Source organism: Trichosurus vulpecula, chromosome 9 (genome assembly GCF_011100635.1).
Source record: "Trichosurus vulpecula isolate mTriVul1 chromosome 9, mTriVul1.pri, whole genome shotgun sequence".
In the NCBI taxonomy this organism is placed as follows: Eukaryota; Metazoa; Chordata; class Mammalia; order Diprotodontia; family Phalangeridae; genus Trichosurus; species Trichosurus vulpecula.
The window spans coordinates 94,066,242-94,093,598 of NC_050581.1; the positions used below are offsets into that span (position 1 = coordinate 94,066,242).

The 27,357-nt window shown below is 37.5% G+C and overlaps 1 protein-coding gene across 1 annotated transcript; it reads left to right on the forward strand.

Annotated features, from left to right (window-relative positions):
* Window positions 1–449: 449 nt before the first annotated feature.
* Window positions 450–26,159, forward strand: TYRP1 (tyrosinase related protein 1). Its single transcript, XM_036739030.1, has 7 exons — window positions 450–828; window positions 3,174–3,496; window positions 8,589–8,793; window positions 13,582–13,749; window positions 16,313–16,492; window positions 25,297–25,443; window positions 25,954–26,159. The coding sequence occupies exons 1-7, from the start codon at window positions 450–452 to the stop codon at window positions 26,157–26,159; spliced, it is 1,608 nt and encodes a 535-aa protein (XP_036594925.1).
* The last annotated feature ends 1,198 nt before the right edge of the window (window positions 26,160–27,357 follow it).

Here is a 27,357-nt window from a genome sequence, read left to right on the forward strand (position 1 = left end):
TTCCATGGTTTGGTTTAATTAATGGTAAGAAATTGATAATGAGCTCCCTTGATAAATGGCTTAGATAAGAAACATATTAATTTTTGTTGGAAAAAATATTGAAATTTCAGTGAATAAAAGAGGGATAGTTGCTATAGGAATTAGGCAAACTGAAATTCCTCATGGTAGATTATTAGGGTGATTAAACTGAAATGGCACACTCTATCTCCTCTTATTTCATGGGGAAAAAGGTAGAGAGGCATTTTGATGGTGGAATGGGTAATGACAACAGTGATAGAAACCTGGTTTAATTGTGTATTATCATCATTTTTCTCTCTCTCTTTTTTTCCAGCTTAATTTTATTTGTGTACTTGGGCTCCATCAGAGGAAAAAACAAGGTAAGAGGTTCAGGGTGGCATTCCTGAAGGACTTTCTTCTCCAGAGTTTTCCAGCTTCTTGCCTAGACTAGAATGGCAATGAGTGGACTTCTCTTTTGGCTGCTCTGGCCACTGCTGCTCCTTCACCAGGGTTATGCACAGTTCCCAAGGGAATGTGCTACCCTGGATGCATTGAGAAGTGGTGAATGTTGTCCGGACCTGAATCCAGGAGCAGAGCCAGGGACAGACAGCTGTGGCTCATCAACTGGGCATGGCAGGTGTGATGCAGTTACTGCTGATTCCCGACCTCATGGGCCCCAGTACCCACACGATGGCAGAGATGATCGTGAAGCCTGGCCCACTAGGTTCTTCAACAGGACCTGCCACTGCAATGGTAACTTCTCAGGATACAACTGTGGGATGTGCAAACCTGGATGGAGAGGATCAGCATGTGACCAAAGGGTCCTTACAGGTAAATATAATGAAATAGGTTAAGAACACTGTATGAGAACTGAGGAAACCGTTCACAAAGGGGGAGAAGCATTAAGTAGGAGAATGTTAAACAAAAATGTTATACAACAATAGAAGAAATTCTTTGAAAAAAGGAAAACATTTAGCAGAAATAAGCATACTTAGATTAGAGAATCAGGGAGTGAAATTGAGAAAAAATATCATAAGAATATGCATATAGAGTTGGAAAGGACCTCAAAAGTTATCTAGCCCATTTCTCTGATTTTGCAGATTGAGGAAACTGAGGCCTATGGCAGTTAAGTGACTTGCCTAAGGTCATACAGGAAATAAGTAGAATAACTGAGATTCAAATCCAGTTTTTGTGACTCCAAAAAAAAAAAAGAGATTGGTGTAAATAGTGAAAAACTAAATGAAATTAGAAGGAACAAACTGAACAATGGACAGTCACCATGGTAAAGGGGGGAAATATTAAATTTGGAGTCCTTGAACCTAGGACAGAATCCCAGCTCTGCTACTTACTATATATATGATCTTTGATAACTCACTTCAATATATTGGTCCTCAGATTCCTAACCTATAAATGAGCTTTGAATTAAATGAAATTATTATGGTAACAATGAAATTATATTGATATTTCTATCAGAATACTAATCTATATAATTCTTTAATGGGTACTTCACCATATCTCCTGGTAGTTAACATAAAAAATAAAAAGGAGAGTGGGGTAGTGTAAGGCAAAACATTGTCCACATTCATCCCCTCTAACTACTTTGGATGAATAGTAATCAGAATAAAGTCATATTAGAACCCATCAAACAATACCAAAACCTCTTAACAATTGTCTGCCAAAATGAACCTGCCCCTTTCTCCAAAGAACCAAACACAATAACAGTCTAGGACATCATGGGGGCTCTGTATCAAGACACAGCTCCCATCTAAACATAAAATTTAATTACCATCTCAAGGAAAGTTCATGACCCAACCAAGAATGAATAATCTACCTGTCTCCTCTAAGAGATCCTCCACTACTGCTAAAGCACCATGTAAAGCAAGGAGGGAATATAGCAGGAGCTGGGATGCCTTCAAAAAGGACTGTTTCCCAGACTTACGAGAATGCTAATCAACTTCATAACCTTAAAACATCCCGACCAGCAGCTATCCAAATACAGAAAATATTTAGCAACTAATGGATTTCTTACAGAGTCAGATTTTAAATATATAATGACTCTATTTCTATATAGTTTTCCAAAGGATGTTATTGACAACTACCTGATGGGATAAGTAGTATACTTATAATTTTATAAATTATAAATAGTATACTTATAATTTTACAAATGAAGAAACATTAAGTTGAGAGGAATGAAATTACTTGTCCAGGGTGAATCAGTTAATCAATAACCATCAGAGTGGGAATTCCAAACCAGGTTTTCTTGACACCAATCCCAAGGCTCTTTCTACTCTTAACTGAGTAGCCTCACTTTAGTGGTTTAGTGATTCAGTAATTGAATGTCAGTCAGAAATCTTCAACACAGAGGCTTCCTTACCTACCTCACTTTCAGCCTATCTTTTTTCCTAATCATCAGAAAGAGTAATTCGAACTCACCGGAATCGTTTGACTTTATATGTTACAATAAATTCAATACGGCCTTCAGCTTCAAAGTATACTTCTTTATGTAGTGTTTTTTTTTTCATAAAAGACTCTCTATTGTATTATGTAAAGAATGTTGACTAAACCTATACCCATGCTAATTTATACACGTCTGATTCTCTTATGTGACTTTAGTGTTCTGGATTCTCTCATGTGTATTTGGCTTGGGGTAGGGTGGTGGGGGTTGTTTCCAATAAACCTGTCCCAAAGACAAACATTTCATTTCAATTCACCCCATATAAAGCATTTAGCATAGTGCCTGGCACATAGTAGGCACTATATAAATGCTTATTCCCTTCCATGTCCCTAACCTTAGAGCTCCTTTGAAATAAGAGAAAAAAAGAGTATACTATGGACAAAGCACAACTGTAAGTCTTTGGTGTAAACTGATTTGACCTATTATTGAATTAAGAGCACCAGATTTGGCATCAGAGAACTTGGGGTCAAATCCCACTTCTGCTATCTGATCCCTCTATGAATTTGGGAAAGTCATTTCTTCTCTATCGGTCTCTGTTTCCCAATATGTAAAATGAGGGGCTCAGACAAGGTGACTTCTAGGAATTCTTCCACTTCCACATCATATTTAAGCTACTGAAAAGTTTATGAGTCCCAGTCTTCGAAGAAACAAACTTCCACGTATTTTCTATGTTGTGTATTGTTTCCTAGTGTGGATTTATATTTAATTCTTATCTTTCAAGTTAGGAAAAACCTTCTAGACCTGAGTAAAGAAGAAAGAGATCGTTTTATCCGTGCCCTCGACCTGGCAAAGCGTACTATTCATCCCTATTTGGTCATAGCCACCAGGAGATCAGAAGAACTACTGGGGACAGATGGCAATACCCCACAGTTTGAGAATATTTCCATTTATAACTATTTTGTGTGGTCTCACTACTACTCAGTCAAAAAGACTTTCCTTGGGGAAGGGCAGGAGAGCTTTGGGGCTGTGGATTTTTCTCATGAAGGCCCAGCATTTCTCACCTGGCATAGGTACCACCTACTGCAGTTGGAGAAAGACATGCAGGTAAGCTTGGGGATAAATGCTGAATGGATTGGCTTTTAAGAATCTTTACTTGAAAGCATATTGCTTCTGAAAAACCAGTACAATTGTGGATAGTAAATACAGGGCTGGGAAGCAGCAATTCCTATGTTTCATCCTGATCTTGATGCTAACTGATTGTTTATCTATATTCAATCCAGGCCCTAAATGTGACTTTATGCTTCATAAACTGTCATAAGAGGAAGAAATATCAGGTCTACCTTTCAATGTCATAGGAGCCACTTATAGGAATGAATTCAACTTTATAAAACTATAGCAACCTTTTAATTAAATGATTTTTATCTTGGTGACCCATTTTTATCATGTATAGCTCATACTGAAAGATTGTCCCATTCAGACTCTTTTTTTCCTCTGTCAGAGTGTGTAGGTTATCTTTCAAAGCCATGATGTGGGAGCTTTGAGCTTTCATAGGTACCTGATATTCATCAATGCATTTGAAAAAGAAAATGTTATTTTCAGAAATTTCCTACTCTTTGTGACCCCGTTCTGGGTTTTCTTGGCAAAGATACTAGAGAGGTTTCCCATTTCCTTCTCCAGCTCATTTTCAGATGAGGAAACTGACACAAACAAGGTTAAGTGACTTGCCCAGGGTTACACAGCTAGTAAGAGTCCCAGTCTGGATTTGAACTCACAGAGATGAGTCTTCCTGATTCCCAGCCAAGTGTTCTATCCACGGGCCACCTAGCTGCCCTAAAACAAAACAAAACAAACAAATAAACAAAAAAACCACCTGGCACAGGTACCATTCTCTCTACACTGGGCAATTTTCATCTGCATCCACATTCCAAACCTCTTCCTATCTGAGTCTAAAGTGGAAATCTCTTTAAAATGTTCCAGTATTCTGATCTCATTTTCATTGAAGTGTCTTTTCTCTGTGTGGCAAATCCTTAACATGCCTGTCTATCTTATGGCCTCTAGCTTGGGTAAAGTGATGTCCTGACTACTATTGAGGGTAGGATAAAAATACTTTGAATCTTTTATTGAAGTGAGGGCCCTCGTGCTATTTCTGCTTCACTATCACTTGTGACAAGTGCTAGAAAGCATAAAATCAATTACAAAAATAACAGAGGTGAACTAGGGAAGGCATCGAGTACATACTGTTTAAGTGGTGAAAACATCATTGTACAACAGAAGACTTTCTAAAAAACCCTTGTATCTTAAAACTGTTTTGAAGACATTTTCAGAATCTGATTTAATAATTTTTAAAGTAGGTGTGACAATTTCTCTTCATTGTTTTGCTTGCACTCAAAAAGAATGATTGAAGAGAAGCTATCCAACTCATTAAATCACAGAGCTAAAGATAGTCCCATGAAATATCCTCTGTGTAGTTCCAGGATGATTAAATGATCTCAGCTGATACTTGGGGCTTCATACTTTATAGCTCTGATTACAAGTAAGACATTTAGAGGATTATGAGTAGATAAATCTGTCATCTGTAATTGGGTGCACATCCCTATGCCCTCAAGTTATTTTCTCCTGGGCACATCATAATGAAAGGGCAGCTGGAAAATATGTAAAAGCTTCAATTTTGCCTATGTAAACTCCAACCACCATGACTAGCATTCTAGAAAACCAACTGCCCTGCAAATCTGGTCAATTAAATCCTCACATGCTATGTTATGGAAATGCCACATGAAGATGCTGGTACTTCAGAATGTTAATTACCAAGCCACAAATGCACTCTTGATGATTACTTTAAAAGGTTGCTACTAATTTTGAGAGCAAACATAATGGTTTCAAAGTGAAAAATCTGAGTCCCACAGTGGACAAAAATCAGGGAAAAAAATCTTTTCTGGCTCTTTGGCTGTCCAAATCTCCTAGAAGACTGATCTGAAAGGGCTTCTTGGAATGTGATTTTAGTATGCCAGGCATAGCAGCAATTTATTGAGAGGAGATAAGGAGAAGACATGGAAAATAAAAAACAACACTTAAACTGAGAGAGAGAGAGAGAGAGAGAGAGAGAGAGAGAGACTAAATGCAATTTCCCAAAGTACAAAATAAAAATCTTATTAGAATTCACAAGTAAAACAAATGATTAGGTTACCAAGAATTCTTTAAATTAAGCATGAGTTCATGGACCTCATTAAAAAATGAGGGTGATATTAACAAAAACCAGACCAGAGAGCTAAGGAAAACAGACAGAAAGAAATTGACCAAATTCTTACTCTACAGAGGTATATAAAATTTATTTTTCAGTGTAACTGACATACATTATATCCAAGCTCTTACCTAACACCTTCTTCCCTATTAAAATGTCCCTTAAGAAGTCCCCAGAAACCATCCAAATTTATCCCCAGTATCCAGTTTGAGTCTTTATTCTTTACTTGAGTTGTGAAATGTCATAGAAAGTCACACCATCTTACCTATCAAGCAGGTAACCAGTAAATGCTTGTCAAATGAATGAACAATTGAATTGAATAAAAGGGTTTCTTTTAACAGCAGTCCTAGTAGTACAAAGATGTTGTACAGCACCTCAAGTTGGTTGATCCACATAGTTACAGAACCATGGAATTCAATTTAGTTTTTTTTTTAAATATTGAGCATCTACAATATTCAAAGCAAAAAGTAGACTTTAACTTCAGGAGGCTTTCAGAAGGTGACTATAAAATATGTGAACCAATCAATTAATACAAGATCATTTAAGGAAGGAGCACACACTAAAAACTAGAGGATGAGGAAAGGTTTTATAAAAGAAGTAACACCTAGTTTAGGCAACGCCTTGAAAGCAGCTAGGTATTCTCAAAAACACAAGTGAGTAGGGAGTACATTCCAGGCATGGAGGACAGCCTTGCAAAAGTATGACAGTGGGAGATGGAATGAAAAGGTCATAGAAAAACAATTGTCCAGTTTGACAGGAATGTAGAATACAAGAAAGGAACCAGTTTGGAAGGGTTGGTAAGAGTAAGATTATGGAAAGAATTTTAACGCAAGGCTGAGAAGTGTATATTTCATCCTACTGGAAACAAGTAACGAAGAGAGTAGAACAATAGAATGGGGACTGAGAAATGGCTACATTAAAAGTCAACTGAGGACTTTTCCACTTGGCAGTGACATAGTCAGATCTGTGTTTTAGGGATAGTAAATGTCAGTTCTGGAATCTAAACACCAGCTCCAACTCTAATGAATGACCTTGACCTTACCTTTCCCACAAGCACTTGGGCTCAGTGGTTTTTTTAGGTGCTCTTTTCCTCTGAGATGATGCATTGTTTCTTTCTAAGCTGAAAACAATAGCTGTATCTATAGAGCTATTTATTTGAGAAGCTATGTCCTAATTAATTTGAGAGCTGTCATCTCTAGCTAGATCTTAAACTAGAAGTTAAGAGAGTAGGGAATCTTGGCAGATGAAAGAGATTGTCACTCTTCCCAACCTTCTCCTAAAATGTCACCAGTATCATTGGCTTCTTTGTTTCTTGACCTCTGGCCATGCTGTCCTTCATGGGCTCCTCTACTCAGTTAACAACCAACTGCAAATCTCAAGAGTCCCTTAGATAACTTGCTATGTCAGGTTTCCATGCCTCCAACCTGTATGGGTCTTAATCCTCCCTCATCCAATCTGATCCTATTTTAGTCTCAGGTTCTGAAAAGACCTGTAATAAACTGCTAGAGTCCTCCTTCTGACTATAGGGTCATAGCTTTCACTTACAACATTGTTTGCAATCTTGGGATTATCTTTGATGCTTCCAGATTCATGGTTTTTTGTTTTTTGTTTTTTATAACCAGTCAGTTATGAAGGAGTGTCTATCTACCTCAAAACCACTTGTCACATCTGTCTTCTCTTAGTTCCACTGCTACTACCCTATTCTAGGCCTGTGTTTCCAGGCTCTTGGTCCAGGACTCTTAAAAGGGATTTCTATTCCACTCGGTTCTCCTATTAGTCTATCCTACGAACTGTACTAATATCAGAGTAATCTTTCTTACACATAAAGCTAGTCATGTCACTCATGATAAAAAAAAATCTTTATTTGTGATAAAAAGTTCCCATTTCCTAAAGAGTAAATTTCAAACTTCTGTGTCCATAATTCATGGCCTTTCATGATTTGCAATGTTCTATTTTTCCAGCATCATCTCATATTTCTAGACTCCACAGTCTGTTGGCACCAGCAAACTAGTGTACTGAATATACTACACTCTTCTTCTGCTGTACCTTTGTTCGGTTCACCCCTTTTCCTGTACTTGCAATGTCCTCTCCCCTCCTCTTTTTAATCTGTGAATTCCTTCCTTCCTGTAAATTGGACTCAAGCACCACCTTCTCTAGAAAGCCTTTCTTAATTGCCCAAGCTACCTTCTACCTTAGCCTTCACCTGGAACTTGGCTTTGCACCTCTCTAAAATCTTTATCCTGCAGTGTTGTTTATTATTGTGATTTGTGTTTCTTGTCTTATCCCCCATGAGGCTGCAAGCTCCATGAAAGGGTATGGACTATGTGTTTTTTAAGCTTTCTGTCTCCCTCGGCAAACACAATGATCTCCACCTAATAGTCATTTAGCACATGTTTACTGAATGAAGAGTTGTTGACTGAAGAGTTGCTATTTCTTTTAATTGTTGAATACTGTTTTGCCTAAAGCTGTGTTTTCAAGCAACCAATTAACACCATTAGGTGGGGTTTGACTGCACCTTTTATTCCCATCTTGTTAGTCTTCCACATCTGCTTCAGACAGATGCTTGTGTGCCTTTACTTCATTGATAGAGTAAACAATAGAAGAAAGTAGAAACTTCCAGGCAGAAAAAAAAGTGTCATTGACAATTGCTGCTAAAAACAAAGTAAATTTCGCAGACTAAATCTTTCATATATTTAAAGAAGCTTTCAAATGATCTGCCATGTACCATATCATATAATGAGCTTTATTTTCCTAGGTCCTAAATCACTCTTTCTATTAGTTTAGGGGTTTATTTAAATAAATTGGTCCTGTGTAGGCCCTGCCAATACACTCTGAAAAACTAAGGTGAAAAGAGAGCTAGTTATCTAAATTTCTATCTGAGAGTGACTTTAGCAAAAAAGAAAATTTGACCTGCAAATGATTTTATTAGAAGACACTAACAATATTTTTGTGGTTTAGGAGATGCTGCAAGACCCCACTTTTGCCCTTCCATACTGGAATTTTGCTACTGGAGGAAACACCTGTGATATCTGCACAGATGACTTGATGGGCTCAAGAAGCAACTTAGATTTTTCTCTGATAAGTCCGAATTCTGTCTTTTCACAATGGCGAGTTTTGTGTGAATCTGTGCAAGATTATGATACTCTGGGAACTGTTTGTAACAGTAAGTTCCAATTTCAACCAAGAACCCTGAATTCTTTAATAGGCAAACACATTAAACAAATAGCCTGGGAAGGGTTGAGATAGAATATGGCTATCAATACTTCGAAGAGCTAGGATTCCACTCATATGGGCAGAACAGGTGCTAGGACTTTTGATGCATGGAGCAAGCAGCATAAGTTAATCAGTTTTGTGATTAATAATGTAAAAATAAGAGAGATATGGTCTAGACCTCTGATTTGATTGTTACAGGAAACTCCCAGATGAGGAAACTGTGTCTGCCAATGCAGGTTGGCACATTCTCTGCAACTTATGACTTGCCCAAGGTCACACAGACAATACAAGCTTAGGCCAGACTTGAATGTAGATTTTCTTTATTTTAAGGACAAGTTCTATCCACTAAAGCAAACCATCTTTCATAAAAATAATACAAGAAGTCATTAAGGCAGATTCACTTGAGTAGCAGGGGATACAGTACCACTACAGGGGCTTTTACTCTAGTTCATCCTCTAAATTCTGGCATCTTGAGAAAACCTCAACTGTAGCCAAAGTAGGAAAGGAATAAGAAAGGAAGAAAGGTAAAGTCATACCCCCAGCTAATGTTGTGAATTGGCTGCCCTGGCTACTTAAGATTCTGGTATGGATATTCCTTCTTTGCTGCAAAGCCTAAACTCTCTACTACTTACTAGTTGCTTTGTGAGTTGCTTTGCTTGCCCCTCTCCCACCAAAAAAAATTTAAAATCATCTAATAATCTTCTGGTTATTTTGCCCATTTTATTTCATTCCAATTTTTACCACTCTGAAAAATCACTCAACGGCTCTCTTAGGTGACCCAGAAGATATAGATTTTCCATACTTTTCAGACCCTTAATCTTTTTCTATTTTTGGCCAGAAAACTACTCATTTTAACATGATTATTTTTTTGTAAATGATAGCTATGGATTATTCCTCTTATTATATTCAATACCGATCAGAGCCTTCCTGCCATAATCATACCTCTTGTAGGGCTATTAAAGGTCAAACATTTTCAGTGGAAGATGCCAAGATTCTTAAGGTGTTAGAAGACATATAAAAGGGAAGAGGGAAAGAACTGCATTTATTTCATTTTGGAGTATTAGCAGTTTCATTAACTGACAGACCCTCTCTAGAGTCACATAGTTTCAGAGCTGAAAGAGAATTTAGATATCACATAGAACACCTCTTCCTTTTACAAATCATAGAAATCATGGGACACAGGCCTCAAAGAGGCCTTAGATATTATCTAACCCAAGCCTCTCTATCATCTTATAGATGAAGAGACGAAGATCAAAAAAGGGAGGAGGCTTTCCCCATCTGATATGGACAGTAGGGGATTCAAATACAACTAACTTAATTCAAAATAAACAAAACTGAGAATTTTCTAGCCAGAAAGAGAAGATTTCTTGTTTTGAACAGACATAAAGAAGGTAGCAATGATAATAGCTAACATTTAGTTAGCATCTAATATGCTATTTAATATGCCAGGCACAGTGCTAAAATATAATCTCATTTGATCCTCATGACAACCTTGAGAGGTGACTTGCTAAGGGTTATACAGTTAGAAAGTTCCTGAGGTTGGATTTGAACTCAGGACTTTTTGACTCCAGGCCTAGGGTTCTAGCTGCTGTGCATAGTAGCATTAGGAGTAGCAGTGTGTGAAATCACCTACTATTGAAGATGTTTCGTGTTGTTTAAAAAAGAAAAGAGTATACTGCATTCTCATCTGGGGAGTTGGTTTGGAATGGCCCTGCCTCAAAGCAAGAGACTGGAACAGAAGGTTTCTCCAGGGTCCTTTAAGCCCCATGACTTTTTTATATCTCTCTATATAACTATATGATTTTGTTTGAAGACTCCCATAGTGCCTCTTAAACATCATGATGATACCGTACTGGGAAAATATAAGATGATGAGTGAAATTAGAGAAGAGAAAGGAAAGGATGTAAGGAAGGATGGACAGAAGGAGGGAAAAAAGAAAAAGAGGGAGGAAAGGAGAGAGGAAGGAAGGAAAAAGGGAGATAGGAAGGAAGGAAGGAAGGAAGGAAGGAAGGAAGGAAGGAAGGAAGGAAGGAAGGAAGGAAGGAAGGAAGGGAGGGAGGGAGGAAGGAAGGAGAGAAGGAAGGAAGGATGGAAGGAAGGAAGGAAGGAAGGAGGGAAGGAAGGAAGGGAGGGAGGAAGGTAGGCCATTGTTTCACTCAATAGTTGCCCCATCTTTTTATGTAAGTCAATAGTAAATGAAACATATCCTTTTTTTTTGGTCTAGTACTTCACAATTTTTGCAGCAATTTCATATTCATTACCTAAGCTAATACTCACAACTCTCAGGAATAACTGGTGATTTAAAAAGCTAAAGTGACCTTTCCAAGTTACATGATTAGTAAGGGGCGAAGCCAAATCCCAAACTCTTGGTTTTTTTGTACTCCTAATTCTGTGCTCTTTCCCACTGCATTGTTGCCTTATTACAAGGTTTTAGTCATAATTTTCAGTGTAAAAGTATTTAGAGGAAAAAGCAAGGGATTTAGAAAAAGAAAAACATTGTACCAGCAACACACAAGCACAGCCTTGCTAGGTTTTTCCTGAATGGTAAATAAGTACATGGACCAGATATAGATAGATAAGCAGACAGACAGATAACACTTTCAGGGGCTGCTTGGCCCTGACATGAGATACAGTGTTATTAGAATTTTTTACTAAATGACAGTTGCACTGGTTGATCTCTCAATAATGTGTGTATGTATATATGTATATATACATATATATACACATATATATACTGACTTTATCAGTCTAGTTAATTAGGCCAGACTCATTAACCTCAGTGTCAATATATTTTTAAAGAATCTTCATAAAAATGCGTGTTTTTTTTTTCCTTTGACATAAAGTTGGATTACACAGGTAATGACCTAGAGGTAGTTCCAGGGAAAAAAACAGTCAAACAGTTCAAAAGTATTTTCTAAAATGCTTAGTCTTATAATTTATAAAGTTATATAATCCTCAGTTAAAATAATATGCTTGGGGGGAGATAATTATGAATTTCAGCATGTTCTCTATCTGCCTCAGTCTGACTGTCTCCTTCCCTCCCCCTTCTCTTTATCTCTCTCTCTCCCTTCTTTACCGTCTATCTCAACCTCTCTATTTCAGTCTTTCTCCCTGCCTCTCTCTTTCTGTCTGTATCTTTCTGTCTGTCTTCCCAACTGAGTCTCTCTCTGTCTTTCTCTGTCTCTTTCTTTGTCTCTCAGTATCTCTCTCCATTTCTCTGTCTCTTTCTCTCTGTGTCTGTCTGTCTCTCTGTTTCTGTGTGTCTGTGTGTATGCCTGTGTGTGTGTCTCACTATGAGGATCACTCAAATGTGGAACTTCCTCCAAAAAAGGAGATTAACAAGTCTTTTGTAATATGTGCTTTGAGACAGTTGCCTGCCTGAGACCTTGAATTCTTAAATGATTTGCTCATGGTCATATAGCTAAACCAGAATCTAGGGGATTTGAAATCAGGGTCTTCCTCTGGCCATTCATTCACTAAATCATTGTCACTAATATATGCAAAGTCTTTGTTTTCTTATTTTCTTTGAAGTCACAGCTTTTTACTGCAGATTTTCAGCCCTGGCTCTTTTAGCTTAAACTCACTAGTTCACTTAATTGCTTGAATCCTCGTAGGTGCTTGGGATTATATTCAATATTTTATTTAGAGTAAACAATTCTGGAAGAAATAGATTGGATCACATTTATATAGTTCTTGCAGGTTTAAAAAGAACTTTCTTTACAACAATCCAGTGAGACAAGTAGTTCAAGGATGTTTATTTTCATTTGACATTGAGAACAATTGAGATTTAGAGAAATTTAGCGACATAGTTCAGTGGGAAGAGCTCTGCATGTAGTCAGTCTGAGGATCTCAGCTCTAATCCTGCCTCTTCCACTTAGCAGCTGGGTGACCTTGAGCATTTTCTCTGTCCTAGGCCTTAGCATCATATCTGTAAAATCTAGGGTTGGATAAACTGATCTCTGGAGTCCTTTCCATTTCAAAAACTATGATCAAATGTTAACTTCCTGACACATTTAAGCCACTTTATTCCATATCAAGTATTCTTTCCACTGTAACAATGCTGGCTTTCAAAAGACTCTATTTTAAACATGTCAAGTGAAGCCTGAGTTTGAGGTGGGGTTTTATTTAGTTAGTAATTAATTCCTAATTTATTTAGTTAGTAATTAATACCCAATTAATATTCTTTGTTGAAAAATAAATTTATATTGATTTATTTTAGCATCATTTACATTTGCTCTCCCTCCCGAGGACCTATCCCTTAAAACAAAAACTAAAATAGAAAGGGAAAAATACACCAACTCGATAAAAAAGTCTAATATTACATACAATGCTTCACATCCAGTCTCCCACCTCTACAAAGAAATTGGGAAAGTAATTCTTCTTTGTCTTTTTGGGGGCCAACTCAAACCATACAATCAATATTCTTTTCAAAAGATTCATGGGGAAGAAGTGATAGTTTAATTTTAATACATTCTCGAGAAGTAGACCTGAACATGTGTGTGCTTGCTTGCAGTCTGGATTGTTTGTTTGCATGTTTGTAGGGAAAAGAGGATTTAATCTTCTATCCCCCATCTACTCTGCGATCCTTGGTTCCCTCTCACCTTAATACATCTACTCTTCTCTGTTCTACCTAAGAAAACTCTATTCTGTTGTTGATGCTGTGCATTTGTGATTTTTTAGAACCGTGACAGGGTTTCAACTAGCTGTAAAATGTCTCCTTTCTTTCAATGATTCCCAGGCACAGAAGGAGGACCTATTCGAAGAAACCCTGCTGGAAACGTAGCAAGGCCCATGGTGCAACGTCTCCCTGCACCACAGGATGTCGCTCAGTGCCTGGAAGTTGGTGTATTCGATACTCCTCCTTTTTATTCCAATTCAACAAACAGTTTCCGAAACACAGTGGAAGGCAAGTAGACAAAATGAGGGATTTGGACCCCTTCTGCTTCAAAGGAGTTAGAAGGAGGGTTTAGATACTGTATAACGTCAGTGGAGTTTTTTTGTGTGCATCAAACCCTGGTTAAGCCTATGAATATCTTATCAGAAACATGATTTTTTAAAATGTGTAGCATAAAATACATAGGATTATAAAAGAAACAGATTATAGTAAAATACAATTAGCAAAATATTTTAAAAATAAGTTTATGAACCACAGGTTAAGAACCCCTCATCTAGTCCAACTTTCTAACGGTGAAACAAAATGTTCTAGTTCAGGTCAGATAACTTAAAAAACCACCTTGATCCTGTAACTTTATATCAATTAGTTACCATTGTTTTGCCCAGGAAGGACTTTCTAATTGAAGACTTCAGATTGAAGAACTTTTTCTAACAGTCTTGAAAGGATAGGCCTCAGATTATGTTACAGAATTCCAAAGCAGGGGCAAAATCTATTTTCCATTGCATTCAGAGAACCAATTTAAAGATATGAAAATTCCACATTTCTGTTTTATTTCTGGACTTCTTTTTCTTTCCATATCTAGGCTAGTCTCAACTCTTTTTAGTTTATTTTAATAAGCAATTAGGCAGACAGAATCAGGAATAGATTTAGTGAATAATAACTATATCATAGCTAAAATGGGCATATACAGAGTACAAGCTGTAACTCTTTTCTGAAAAAAGTACTAGTTTATACTTAGTGATACTCAATTTAAAAAAGAATAATGATGGTGGTGATGGGAAAGAATAGACTAGTGAGCATGATTTCTAAAAGTTCAATTAATGATGAGAGGGAATATATATATATATATTCCTTCCCTTTCTCCCCTCATTCCTGCATGACCATCAAAAGAGAGAGATACAGAGAGAAAGAAAGAAAGAAAGAAAGAAAGAAAGAAAGAAAGAAAGAAAGAAAGAAAGAAAGAAAGAAAGACAGGGATGGAGGGAGGGAGGAAGGAAGGAAGGAAGGAAGGAAGGAAGGAAGGAAGGAAAGAAATTATCATGTTAATGATTTTTTTTAATTTTATTGTTAAGAGAAAGTGAACAATATTATTAACCCAGGATTTTGTGTGGCATGAGTAGTCCTTTATATATGGTCAGTTTCAAATTAATCCATTGAATGGGTTGTACAAAACTGGATAAACTTATAATAAGGTGCTTCAAAACACTGAAGGAAGAAGGCACAAAGTGATCCAGGCTTCAATGAAGCATATCCCTAGAAAAGTTCAGTATCGAAAACACAACATGGATACAGAGGCAATTAGCAAAATTTGATAAACATTTTGAGACCAAGATTTCCAGATGGTTAGGACTAGTGCAGAGATGGCGGGGAAGCTTCTCTGAGAAATTGTAGCTTCCCCACACCATAAGGTAGGTTTCTAAATATAAATGTGCTGACAGTCGTTCATCAGGAATAAGGTAGGAAGCTGAAATAACAGCTGGTGCATTCGGATGGGTATATATGATAGACTGGGTAGTATCCCTCAGAATTGTGTCAGCAGTTTTTAGTTGAATTTGAAGTTTTCCACTTCCTTTACTTCCTCATAAATGGGAAGTAGCTGTCTATTGTTTTAGTTTTAGTACTCTAAATATTTTGCCTGGTGTCTTTAATGGTGATTATTTTTTAAAATCTGGAAATCCCACTTTCCTGTTAACTTCCTCCCTTTTTCCGTTCTGGGCTAGTCTCAAATCCTTCCCATAATCATCTTGTTTGAATAACCAGGTAAGGTGCAGATTTGGGAATCAATTTAGTGAATAATCATACTGTCCCAGGTTTTAGCTCCAGAAGAGCTTTTTAGGCATCATTTAATCCAGGGACTCAGCAAACTGTAGGCTGAGGGCCAAATCCACGCTCCCCTGGCCGCTGTTTTGGTATGGTCTTCAAGCTAAGGATACTTTTTACATATTTAAAAATGTAAACATTTTAAAAACTTTTTTTTAAATATAAAAACCATTCCTAGCTTGTGGAGCCATACAAAAACAGGTGACAGGCAGGGAAGGACAGATTTGGTGAGGCCATAGTTTGTTGGCACCTGATCTTATCCAATCCCCTCATTTTACAAATGAGGAAACTGAGACTGTGCTAAGTCAAACAGCTTGCCCAAGCTCGCAAAGATAATGAGGAGAAGAGCCAGGATTGATATCCAAGTCCCTGGATTCCAAATCTAATGCTCTTTCTACCACATTACATTGCTTCTGAAAATCAGTATATGAAGATTAAAGTGATAGATACAAATGTATGCAGAATGCATACCACAGTACTCTTCTGTAAAAAACGTGTGGATTAAATGCTTACTAATGTCAACTAAAATAGAGAACAAAGCTGGCAAAGTGACCTCAAGTGTACATTCAAAATTTCTTAACATAAACCTAAAAATAGCATCATCTTGCAGGGTGACAATCAAATGTAGGTTCCTAAGAAACAATCTTATTACATATATAAATGGAACAATCTGGTGAGCTTTGAAAGAAAATTGCTTCCTATTTTTAAAATTATGATAGTTATCAGCCTGTCCATCCTTACTTTTTACATCTAGGTTACAGCGATCCTACAGGGAGATATGACCCTGCAGTTCGAAGCCTTCATAATTTGGCTCATCTGTTTCTGAATGGAACAGGAGGACAGACCCATTTGTCTCCCAATGATCCTATTTTTGTCCTTCTACACACTTTCACTGATGCAGTTTTTGATGAATGGCTGAGGAGATATAATCCTGGTAAGATATTTTTGTTTATGATTTTTGCAGGCTCAGCAAAGTGAACCATTCTGATAGGGTCATTATCACTAAACTAAGCACTCAACACGCCTAAAGTGCCCTTTAACATCAGAACTGAATCACCATAATTTCCAGTCATTTCCACAACATTGAAAACCACTTAGAGAGAACAAGCATTAGATGTGTTCAGGATAGTTAATATAATTTGACAGTTGCTGCAAAGCATGCTAGGATGACGCAGGTCATACCCAAGATAACTAAGATTTCCATGAAAAATTACCACCACATCCTCTAGTCTTTTCCCTCCTCCAAGTCCCTAAAAGAGATTAATTCTGCCATAACTGAATTTGAAGAATGATTATTCAAACCTGCACAGAGGCCTCAGGGACTGAAACAGAATTAGATAGTGTCCTAATACACTGTGCTGTTTTATATCACATGTTGACTTCTCACAAATGAAAACTGGATTGAACTTGCAAAGTTAATCCTTAATTTTCCTGCCCCATAGCATAACATAACTTTTAAACCTGTTTTAGGAGGAATATTTTAAATTTCCTATTAATCTCATTCAATTTGCCATTCTAATCTAGTAGTCTCAAATGACTTTCCAATTAAGTAAAGTTGATTCTATTGGTTAAAAGGGCATAAATGGTTCAAGGATTAGAAATGTTTTACCTTGCCAAACTCTTCTTGTTTGTATAGCAAAGAAGCTAAACCTGATAATCTCTATGCTTTCTTCTCATTCTATTGGTTCATAATTTATGATCTAGAAGGTTCTTTTGATCTTCTTATGCCTCTATCTCACAACATACACATATCAAAGTTAATTTTCATTGGTCCTTTTCTTTCTTCTCCTATGACTTTCTATCCTGACAAAGTGGTAATTTTTACATAATGCACAAATGAAAATGGTGGAAAATATTTGCAAAATCTATGTAATCATATTAGTAATAGCTAAAATTTATATAACACTTGAAGTTTTCCAAAATGTTTTATAAACATTATCTTATTTTATTCTCACATCTCTAGAAGTTTATTATTCCCCATTTTACAGATGAGGAAACTGAGGAAGAAAGAAGTTAAGTGACTTGCCTGGGGTCACACAGCTAATAAATATCTGATACTGAATTTGAACTTTGAACTCAGGTCTTCCTCATTCCAGGTCTAGCACTCTCTCAGATGTACCACCTTGCTGCCTCTAAATACAAAGTATCATTAACATATATGATAAAATATTAAAAGTATAGTATCATTAAACACAAATGTATTTATAGAGTTTCCTAAATATTCCATGTACTTGAATGTGGCCTTTAGAAAAGTATTTGTAGGGATATTAACTTATATAGTGATTTATGGCTATAAAATCTTACCATATAACCATTATAAAATATTACCACATCTTATTTTCATAGTATAAATGCTTGTTGAATGAGTGAATAAATACTATGACAATGTGTGTAAATTATTATTTCCATATCAGAATACAGTTCAATGACTTGCCCAAACTCAGGCAGCTAGTCAATGACTCAAACCAAGGCCTTCTGCCTAAAAATATAGTAGTTATAATCCCACTATGCTGGACAGAGAAACATACTTGGGGGAAAAAGCTACTTTGAAATGATTTGAAGAGGAGAATTTTCACCCCTGCTACTGGGGAGACTGAGCTTGACCTCAAGAGTTCTTCATTGAAGTGGACTATAGATTCAGCTTCACAAGCAGCTAGGTGATGCAGTGGATAGAGTGCCAGGCCTAAAGTCAGGAAGACCTGAGTTCAAATCTGGCCTCAAACACTACCTGTGTGACAAATTACTTAATCTTGTTTGTCTCACTTTCCTCATTTATAAAATAAGCTAGAGAAGGAAATGACAAACCACTCCAGTATCTTTGCAAAGAAAACCCAAAAGGGATCACAAAGAGTCAGACCCAAATGAATAACAAAAACAAAAATTCATAGAGTGCTTGTACTAATTTGGTATTGATGTGGTAAGCTGAGCCCCTGGAATGGTGTGAGGGGACAAGATACCAGATTGCCTGGGGAGAAGCAAAACAACCCAGGTCAGAAAGTAGAGCAGGCCAAAGCTCCCTTGCCAATCAGGATGGGACTGGAAAATGAGTAGCCACCATACTTCCAGACTGGATAACAGATGATAGATAGATGGATAAATGAAAAGATAAATTAAGTGAATGAATAAATGAATATTTCTTAAAAGAAAATAGGTGTCAAAGTAGACGAGGCTTTTGTTTTTTGTTTTGTTTAATATTTAAGGAGGAATATTTTAGGAGGAAAAATATTTAATATTTAAGGAGAAAAATTTATGGTTAGGACTATGAAGGATATAACAAAATCTGAGAATAATGGAATTTTTACAGCCAACATGATGACAATGGCGTTAGTGATGACAATGATACCAATTCATATTGATACAGTTTTCAAAGCTTTAAAAAATATGGTTTTCCTCCCTACAATACTGTGAGGCAAGTGTCAACATTATTTCTACTTCTCTTTAAACAGATGATGAAACTGAAGATCAAACAGATAAGTCCAACTTCTGATTTCATAGATAAGCAAACATTCATTAATATAATTCTTCCCATTATATAAAATTCCTGTTGAGCATAATTAGTAGTGTCAAAGCTTCCATGCTAGAAGGAACATCAGTAGCCCTCTATTCTAACCTATATTTGGTAAACCTGATGAGTGATCACCTAGCCTTTACCTGAAGACCTCCAATGAAGGATGGCAGGGAACCCTCAACTTCCTGAGGGTACCTATACCACTATTCAATAGCTCTAACAGTAAAGAGGATTCCTGGTCAATTTAGTCTAAATTTGCTTCTTTGAATTATTTGCCCATTGCTTCTAATTCTTCCCTTTGGGGCCAAGAAAAAAAAAACTCTCCCTTCGAATGACACCATTTCAGAAACTTCAGTTAGCATGTCTCTCCCAAGGAAGGAAAAGAAGGAAGGAAGAGAGAAAGAGAGAAAGAAAGAAAGAAAGAAAGAAAGAAAGAAAGAAAGAAAGGAAGGAAGGAAGGAAGGAAGGAAGGAAGGAGGGAAGAAAGGAAAAAAGAAAGAAAGAAAGAAAGAAAGAAAGAAAGAAAGAAAGAAAGAAAGAAAGAAAGAAAGAAAGAAAGAAAGAAGGAAAGAAGGAAAGAACAAAAGAAGAAAGGAAGGAAGGAAGGAAGGAAGAGAGAAAGAAAGAAAGAAAGAAAGAAAGAAAGAAAGAAAGAAAGAAAGACAGAAAGAAAGAAAGGAAGGAAGAAAGAAAGAAAGAAAGAAAGGAAGAAGGAAGAAAGGAAGAAAGAAAGGAAGAAAGGAAGGAAGGAAGGAAGGAAGGAAGGAAGGAAGGAAGGAAGGAAGGAAGGAAGGAAGGAAGGAAGGAAGGAAGGAAGAAAGAAAGAAAGAGAGAAGGAAAGAGAGAAGGAAAGAACAAAAGGAAGAAAGGAAGGAATGAAGGAAGGAAGGAAGGAAGGAAGGAAGGAAGGAAGGAAGGAAGGAAGGAAGGAAGGAAGGAAAGGAAAGAAGGAAGGAAAGGAAGGAAGGAAGGAAGAAAAAATAGAAAAGTCAGAAGTTTGGGCTCATTTTTGAAGGGAAAAACTAAAAATCAATGTATTAAAGTAGACATGTAAAAACAACTTAAAGGAAAATGAGGAATTAAAACAATTACCTAAATAATTAAATAACTTACTCTAATAATTAAAGAATTATAAAGAGAAATGTTCTCTGCTAACAGTTCCCACTCTGGGTGCTAAGCCCCCTTTTATTTGTTTTTGACTATGGATATCTTCAGAGGAGCTAGGTAGCACAGTAGATACAGGGCCAAGCCTGGAGTCAGGAAGACTCATCTTCATGAGCTCAAATCTTGCTTCAGACACTAGCTGTGTGACCTTGGGCAAGTCATTTAACCCAGTTTACCTCAGTTCTTCATCTGTAAAACAAGTTGGAGAAGGAAATGGCAAAGCACTCCAGTATCTTTGCCAAGAAAGCCCCAAATGGGGTCACAGAGAGTCAGACACAACTGAACAACAACAACATAGTTGTCTGCACATAATTCAATTACATGCAATTCAACAATCACTGAATTACAAGATAGCATAGAATATGTCTCTTTAAAAGGCAAAAAACACGATTATCGGTCATGTATATAACATCAGTTTTGTAACATGCTTGAACAGATTGAAAATATCTCTTTTCCTTTGAAATATGGCAACTTAAATCAACAAATAAATATGTATTAAACTCCCACGTGCAGGACCCTGTGCTAGACATTGGGGAAGCAAAAACAGTAATGAGACCATCCTTGCCCTTACATTTTACTAGGGTAAAATAACATATACACAGATAAGTGTATGAGAGTGGGACATGACTGAAAAATGACTGAACATACAGATAAATAAACACAGGGTAATTTCAGAATAATAGATGAGGGATCTGTAAGGGTTTCTAGAAGGAGGTGGCAGTCGAGCTGAGCCTTGGAGGAAGTTAGGGAATCTAAGAGACAGAAGAGAGGCAGGCTTGCATTCCAGACATGAGAAACAGACTCTGCACAGGCCTGGAAAAGTCGGCATTTTAAGTTTGTTGGGAACCAACTATTCCATCTTGGCCGGAATACATAGTGAATGAAGGGCAATGGAATTAAATAGATCTGAAAAGTTAGGCTGGGGCAGATTCAGGGTAGGGAGCCTTTAAATGTCAGACTGAAAAGGCCTCCCTCAACAAAGGAGATGATTTTAGAGTTTGGGTCCTGGGCTGCTCATGACCGTAGTAGGGTATGGCCTCTTTATGAATTTAAAAAGGATGTGGATTTTCTTGTGCAGAGCCAAAGGTGTAGACATTAATGCTTTAAATGAAGGTTAAATTCATGGCTTTATAATGAGGGTGATTTTCTGCAAGTTTCAGTCCCTTCATTTACACAAACATACACATACACACACACACACACACACACAGAGTCCCTTCATTTTTACACTATTTGTGTTACTAGTAAAAGATATATCAGCCTTTCCATTGTAAGCCTCTATTTTTAGGGGTTTATAACTTGGTCATATAACTTCTTCATTCCGTGCTTTAGTCTAGAATAGCTAATTGCCTCTCCCCTAAACATTCATACATACGCCCCCTATTCCATTAATGAAATGAAAATAAAGTCCTGTATTCTCATTATTTGTGATTAATCTTAAATTTTATTCTTTTAAGTGGGGTTGGGCATAGGGTGAAGAATTTCCCAAATCAGAGATTTTGTCAAAATGATCTGTGTTGTAACCTAATGCTTGGTTTTCTTAATGCATTCTTGTCCATAAACACCTCTGGTCATAGTAAGGCTATTGTTCTCTTGTGCATTACAGTTATTCTTTTATATTAGGTTTCTTGTGCACATTCGGGTTGGGCTTTTTGTTTGGGAATTCTTTTATAAAATAGTTAACTCTTTAAAAAAAATAAATGTCAGGCTAAGTTCCCCTTCACCAGAGGTTTTCAAGCAAAGACTTGAAAAGTCACTGGTTGGGTATGTAGTGGAGGAAATTCTTATTCATGTACAGATAGGATTAGATGGCTTTTGAAGTCTTTTGCCTCTCTGCAAATTTGTTATTCTGAGTTTATCTTGTATCTGAGAGATAACAGGATGTCATTGAAAGTTTTTCAGCTGGATTGTGACATGGTCACTCCTGTGATTTAGGACTATTTGTTTTCTAGGTGAAGGCAGCTAGATCACTCAATGGATAGAATGCTAAGCCTGGAGTCAGGAAGTTTTTGTCATTTAGTCATTTTTCAATTGTGTCTGACTCTTCATGAACCCTTTTGGGGTTTTTTTGGCAAAGATACTGGAGCTGTTGGTCATTTCCTTCTCCAACTCATTTTATAGATGAAGAAGCTGAGGCAAACAGGGTGAAGTGACTTGCCCAGAATCACACAGTTAGTAAATGTCTGAAGCTGGATTTGAATTCAGATCTTCCTGACTCTTCACTGAGCCATCTAGCTCAGTGAAGACTGTAGTTCAGATACAGCCTCAGACACTTACTAGCTATGTGACTCTGGGCAAGTCACTTAACCTCTGTTTGCCTTGGAAACAGCTTTGCCAAGAAAACCCCATGGACAGCATTGGCGTGTCCATGGGGACATGAAGAGACAGACACAATTGAATGACAACAATTTTCTAGGTATATAGAGGATGGACTGGAGAAAAGAGATAGGAAGGAGCAATTATACCAGGGAAACTATTGCACATCAAAGATGTTGAGCAACTGAGCTAGAGCAGTGGTTGTGTGAGGAGATATGGCTGAGAAAGATGTGAAAGAAGTAGAATCAAGAAGACTCAGTACCTGTATCAGAAGGGCCGAGTTTATAATCTCAAAGAGGATCATAAACATGTCTGAAAGGTTCGGAACCGCCGGATATAAGAAACTCTCAAAATAGAAGGCAGAAGAATCAAAACATTTATTTAGGCTCCACAGTAACCAACCCATGAACCAGAAGCCCCATTTTGATATGTTGATCATAATCTTCCAGGCCCAATAAGTACGCCTTGAAAGAGTAACCAGGAGGCTACAGAGAAACATGATTGCGTAAAGCAAAATCATGTTTCCCCCTTTATGGTAATAAGATTACCCACTGGCCTGAAGTCTTTGTTCAGCTTCCTCCCGTAGATCAGCTCTGCTACTGGCAGCTCCTGCCTCAGCTGTGTCTGTGGCTGAAACTGAAGCTGCAACTGAAACTGACGATGTAACGGTCGTAACTGCCTCTGTAACGGTCGTTGTAACTGCCTCTGGCTCCAACCGGAAAAGGAAAGAGAGGAAGCTTCAAGCTGTCCTCTCCCCTCTTATAGGGTCTCTGACATCATCAAGCTCCGCCCGAATGACCAGGGCCGATTGGTTCCTGAGTTGGCCCCTCCCCCTAGGGTAGACCAGGTTCTGGAGCTAACACCTCCCCTCAGCCAGCCCCATGACTCCCCACACAGGAAGCCGTCTGCCTCCCGGCATGCTCCCCGGGCCTCCTGCCCCAGAAGAGCAAGCCACAGTGTCCAGAGGCTCAATGAGGCAAGCTGAGCCATTCAAAGAAAACAAAAGCCATTATGGCTACAGTACCTGATTGCAGTTTCCTTATTTTCACCTCTAAATACTTCCCCTTCCATATTTTCTGTTGGATCTGGACTTATTCCCTAAGGTATAAGGCAATATTGTGTTCATTTCTGGATGTGTAGCAACCCACAGAAGGGCTTATTTGTAGCAAATCAAAGTGAGAACAAGAAAACTTTTTTCCAGAAAACATATCAGGGCCCAGTGGAATGATAGCAGAAGCTCCATAGTATTACTGATGCTATCCCATAGGCACCCTGGTTTGCCACAATGGTTTTATATTGCTAGGGTAAGGGTTTCTTGGGAATCGATGAATTTAGAAGATGTAAGTCCAAAATTCAGGCTGCCTGGCATTGACAAAGCCCATTCCCCACAGAATAAATTTAGTTATTGATATTGACAGCTCACCATTCAAAAGTTAGGTTGAAAATGTCAAATATTCACAGTCAAGGACAAATCCTTTCCTGTAGGTGTAACCAGAATGGCCTTTGTTTTCTTTGAATGACTCAGCTTACCTCATTGAGCCTCTGGACACTGTGGCTTGCTCTTCTGGGGCAGGAAGCCCAAAGAGCATTCCAAGAAGCAGACAACTTCCTGTGTGATGAGTCATGGGGCTGGCTGAGGGAAGGTGTTAGCTCTAGAACCTGGTCTACGCTAGGGGGAGGGGCCAAGTCAAGAACCAATCGGCCCTGGTCATTCAGGCGGTGCTTGATGATGTCAAAAACTCTATAAGAGGGGAGACGACAGCTTGAAGCTCTCTCTTTCCTCTTCCGGTTGGTGTGGGAGCAGCGGCAAGGAAGCGTGACTCTGGGCCAGCCCTTGCTCTCGGGCTGAGCCCAGATGTTGGTAACTATGAATTGTATTGGGTCTGTCTGTTGATATTTGTAACTTGTTTGTATTTTGGTTTTGAGGTTCAAGGTGCTGGTTTGTTTTTCCCCCGAACTAAATGAATGTTTTGAACCTCAGGGTGCTGGTTTTTTCCCCTGAAGTAAGTCAATTAATCTGTATTTGGTCTGTCTCTTGATACTTGTCTGTATGCTCCCCTGAACTAACTGAATGCTAACCAAATGCTGGCATTTTCCCCTGAGCTAAATGAATGTTGTCTGTATGCTAAGCGAATGCTGGATTAAAGTAAGCTGGTCAACTCCTTCACCGTGCCTTCCTTGTTTAAGCAGATAAAAAGAACCTGTGCTTTCCTGGCATCCTGGCAGCCTCCTGGGTCCCGGAAGCCTCCTGGGTCCCAGCAGGCCCCTGGGTGCTGGCTGTGGGTGCATCTTACGCCCCCACAGAAGCTGCTAGCTGGGTTGTTAAAACAGTAGGTACATTTGTTTTCTTATTTAAATGACAAATAATACTTCTAGAAACTACAAACCCATCTTTCTATAGCTTTGAAATAAAGTTTAGTAAATTTATATTCAAATTAGTTTCCAATGTTTAAAAATAACACAATTGATGTTGATCTACATATAAAATATTCATTCTGTTCTAATTCAATTTTCTTTCCTTTGGGAGTGACATGTTAGTGTTATATTAAGATTATTTGTACAGTAATTCTTTCATGTTATTCCCAGTTATCTTTTAATGAAATATTTTCCTTGATTTCTTTATCCACAGTGAAATACTACAGGGTATTTTAACGTTCTCATGAAATATTTCAGCTACTTTGGGAGGAAAGTTAATATTGTTCATATTAATTTAATTGTATCTCCTAACCAGTTTTCCTTGGCATTTTTAGATATATCAATATTTCCACTGGAAAATGCCCCTATTGGACACAACAGGCAATATAATATGGTGCCATTCTGGCCTCCAGTAACCAATACTGAAATGTTTGTTACTGCTCCAGACAACCTGGGATATGCTTATGAAGTTCAATGGCCAAGTAAGTAGCAGTAAGAGTAGGAGTAGGAGGAGGAGGAGAAAGAGGAGGAAGAGGAGGAGGAGGAGGAGGAGGAGGAAGAAAAGGAGGAGGAGGAGTAATAGTAAAAATGACAGTGATGATGAGGATGAGGATGAGATTTATTTAGCACTTTAGGGTTTTCAAAGTATGCTACACACATTATCTCAGTTAATCTCCACAATCCTGGTAGTTAAGTACTACAGATATTCTACCCATTTTATAAATGAGGAAGCTGAGGCTTAGAGAGATTAAATGACTCATCCATGATAATTCAATTGGTAAAGATCATTTTCACTCAAGAAAACTTTTAAGGACTAATTCTTACATTTAAATTTTTTAAATTTTCTTAGTTGCTATCAGGGGATGGGTGATTATAATATAAGTGATTAAGAGGTAGTAGAACATACTCTGAGTTTATAGAATTTGAACTTCACTAGATTTACTTTGTTTCAGTCATTATCATTTATTTACTGCCATTTTATTTCTGAGCAGGTCGAGCTTTCAGTGTTACTGAGATCATTGCTGTCACAGTAGTGGCTGCCCTAATACTGGTAGCAATTGTCTTCGTTGTCACCACTTGTTTTATCCGCGCCAGAAGAAACAAAGATGAAACCAATCAACCTCTCCTCAGTGATCAGTATCAACGTTATGCAGAAGAATATGAAAAATTGTCAAATCCTAATCAGTCCATGGTATGAAGAGACAAAAGAATACCTTAACCAAGTCCTTAACCATGACTGTTTCAAATGATCAGTTAAGTCAATGATCTTATTTTACTCTTGTCTTATATAGGCATGTGATTATGATTATTGAGCCCATCATAAGCAATTGCCGTCAGTGAGAAAGAGCCACTGGAAAAACTCATGAATTAGTGTTCTGTTTATAAATTAAGAAGATTGTAATCGATCAACCTTGAGGGTCTTTAGGTTCTAGACTCTCTAGAAAACAATGGAATCAAATGAATTCTAAATTTGGAGAAAGGTAGAAACCTAGGTTTGTCCTTCCTCTAAAAGTTATGTGACCAAAACAAGTGACTTAATCTCTCTCCATCTCCTTCTCCTCACTGACAAAATGGTGGAAGTAATGACTGTAGTACATACATTACAGGGTTGTTGTGAGGCTCAAATGAGATATTATATGTAAAATCTATTTGAAATATTATATAAATATTATTGTTGGACATATAGAATAATATTTATACACATTTACTTATTTCAGTAATATCTTGTTACTGCACCAATAAGATTACACAGCCATTAGAGTATGACATTGTGAAGGATGACCATGTGTTGTCGAATTCAACAACCTTCTGGGCCACATTTTTGGTTATCAGCATACAAAAATACTGACTGACTTAAGGAGCTTGCTGAGCATGAATTTCCACAACACTATTAAGATGTCATAATTCACTAATAGAAGTTAATGACTAGAAGGCAGAAGACCTTAGGCTAATAATAACAATAGACAAGTATGCTTAAGATTCATTGAAAAGTATAAACAAGAACCTAATGAATGTTCTTATTAATTTGTTTTCCCTACTGTGATTTTTAGGTTAAATATAGCCTTAACTTTGGCATATATAAGATGATGGCACTTCCATTGGTGATTGTGACTAAAATGATTTTTAACCATCTTTGCCATAGTGGGAGTATATTTGAAACTCTTCTTCAATTTGCACTTTCAGTCACTATTACTTAAGGCTATCATTATTTGTAACTAGGCTTCCTTGCCTTACATTCTGCCTCAAAAGCAGAATCCATCTCCAAAAGTTCTCCTTTAACCTTACCTGCTTCATGAAACAGACATCTAGTAGTTCACATGTGTGTCCTGTCACTGAGAATCACACCTCCATGTTATTCAGCTATTATTATCTCCTATACAAACATTAGAGCTTTG

Coding starts and splice junctions, on each gene's coding strand:
- TYRP1 (XM_036739030.1), top strand. CDS start 450: ATGGCAATGAGTGGACTTCTCTTTTGGCTGCTCTGGCCACTGCTGCTC. Junction 3,497..8,588: donor AGTTGGAGAAAGACATGCAG/GTAAGCTTGGGG, acceptor TTTGTGGTTTAG/GAGATGCTGCAAGACCCCAC. Junction 25,444..25,953: donor TTATGAAGTTCAATGGCCAA/GTAAGTAGCAGT, acceptor ATTTCTGAGCAG/GTCGAGCTTTCAGTGTTACT.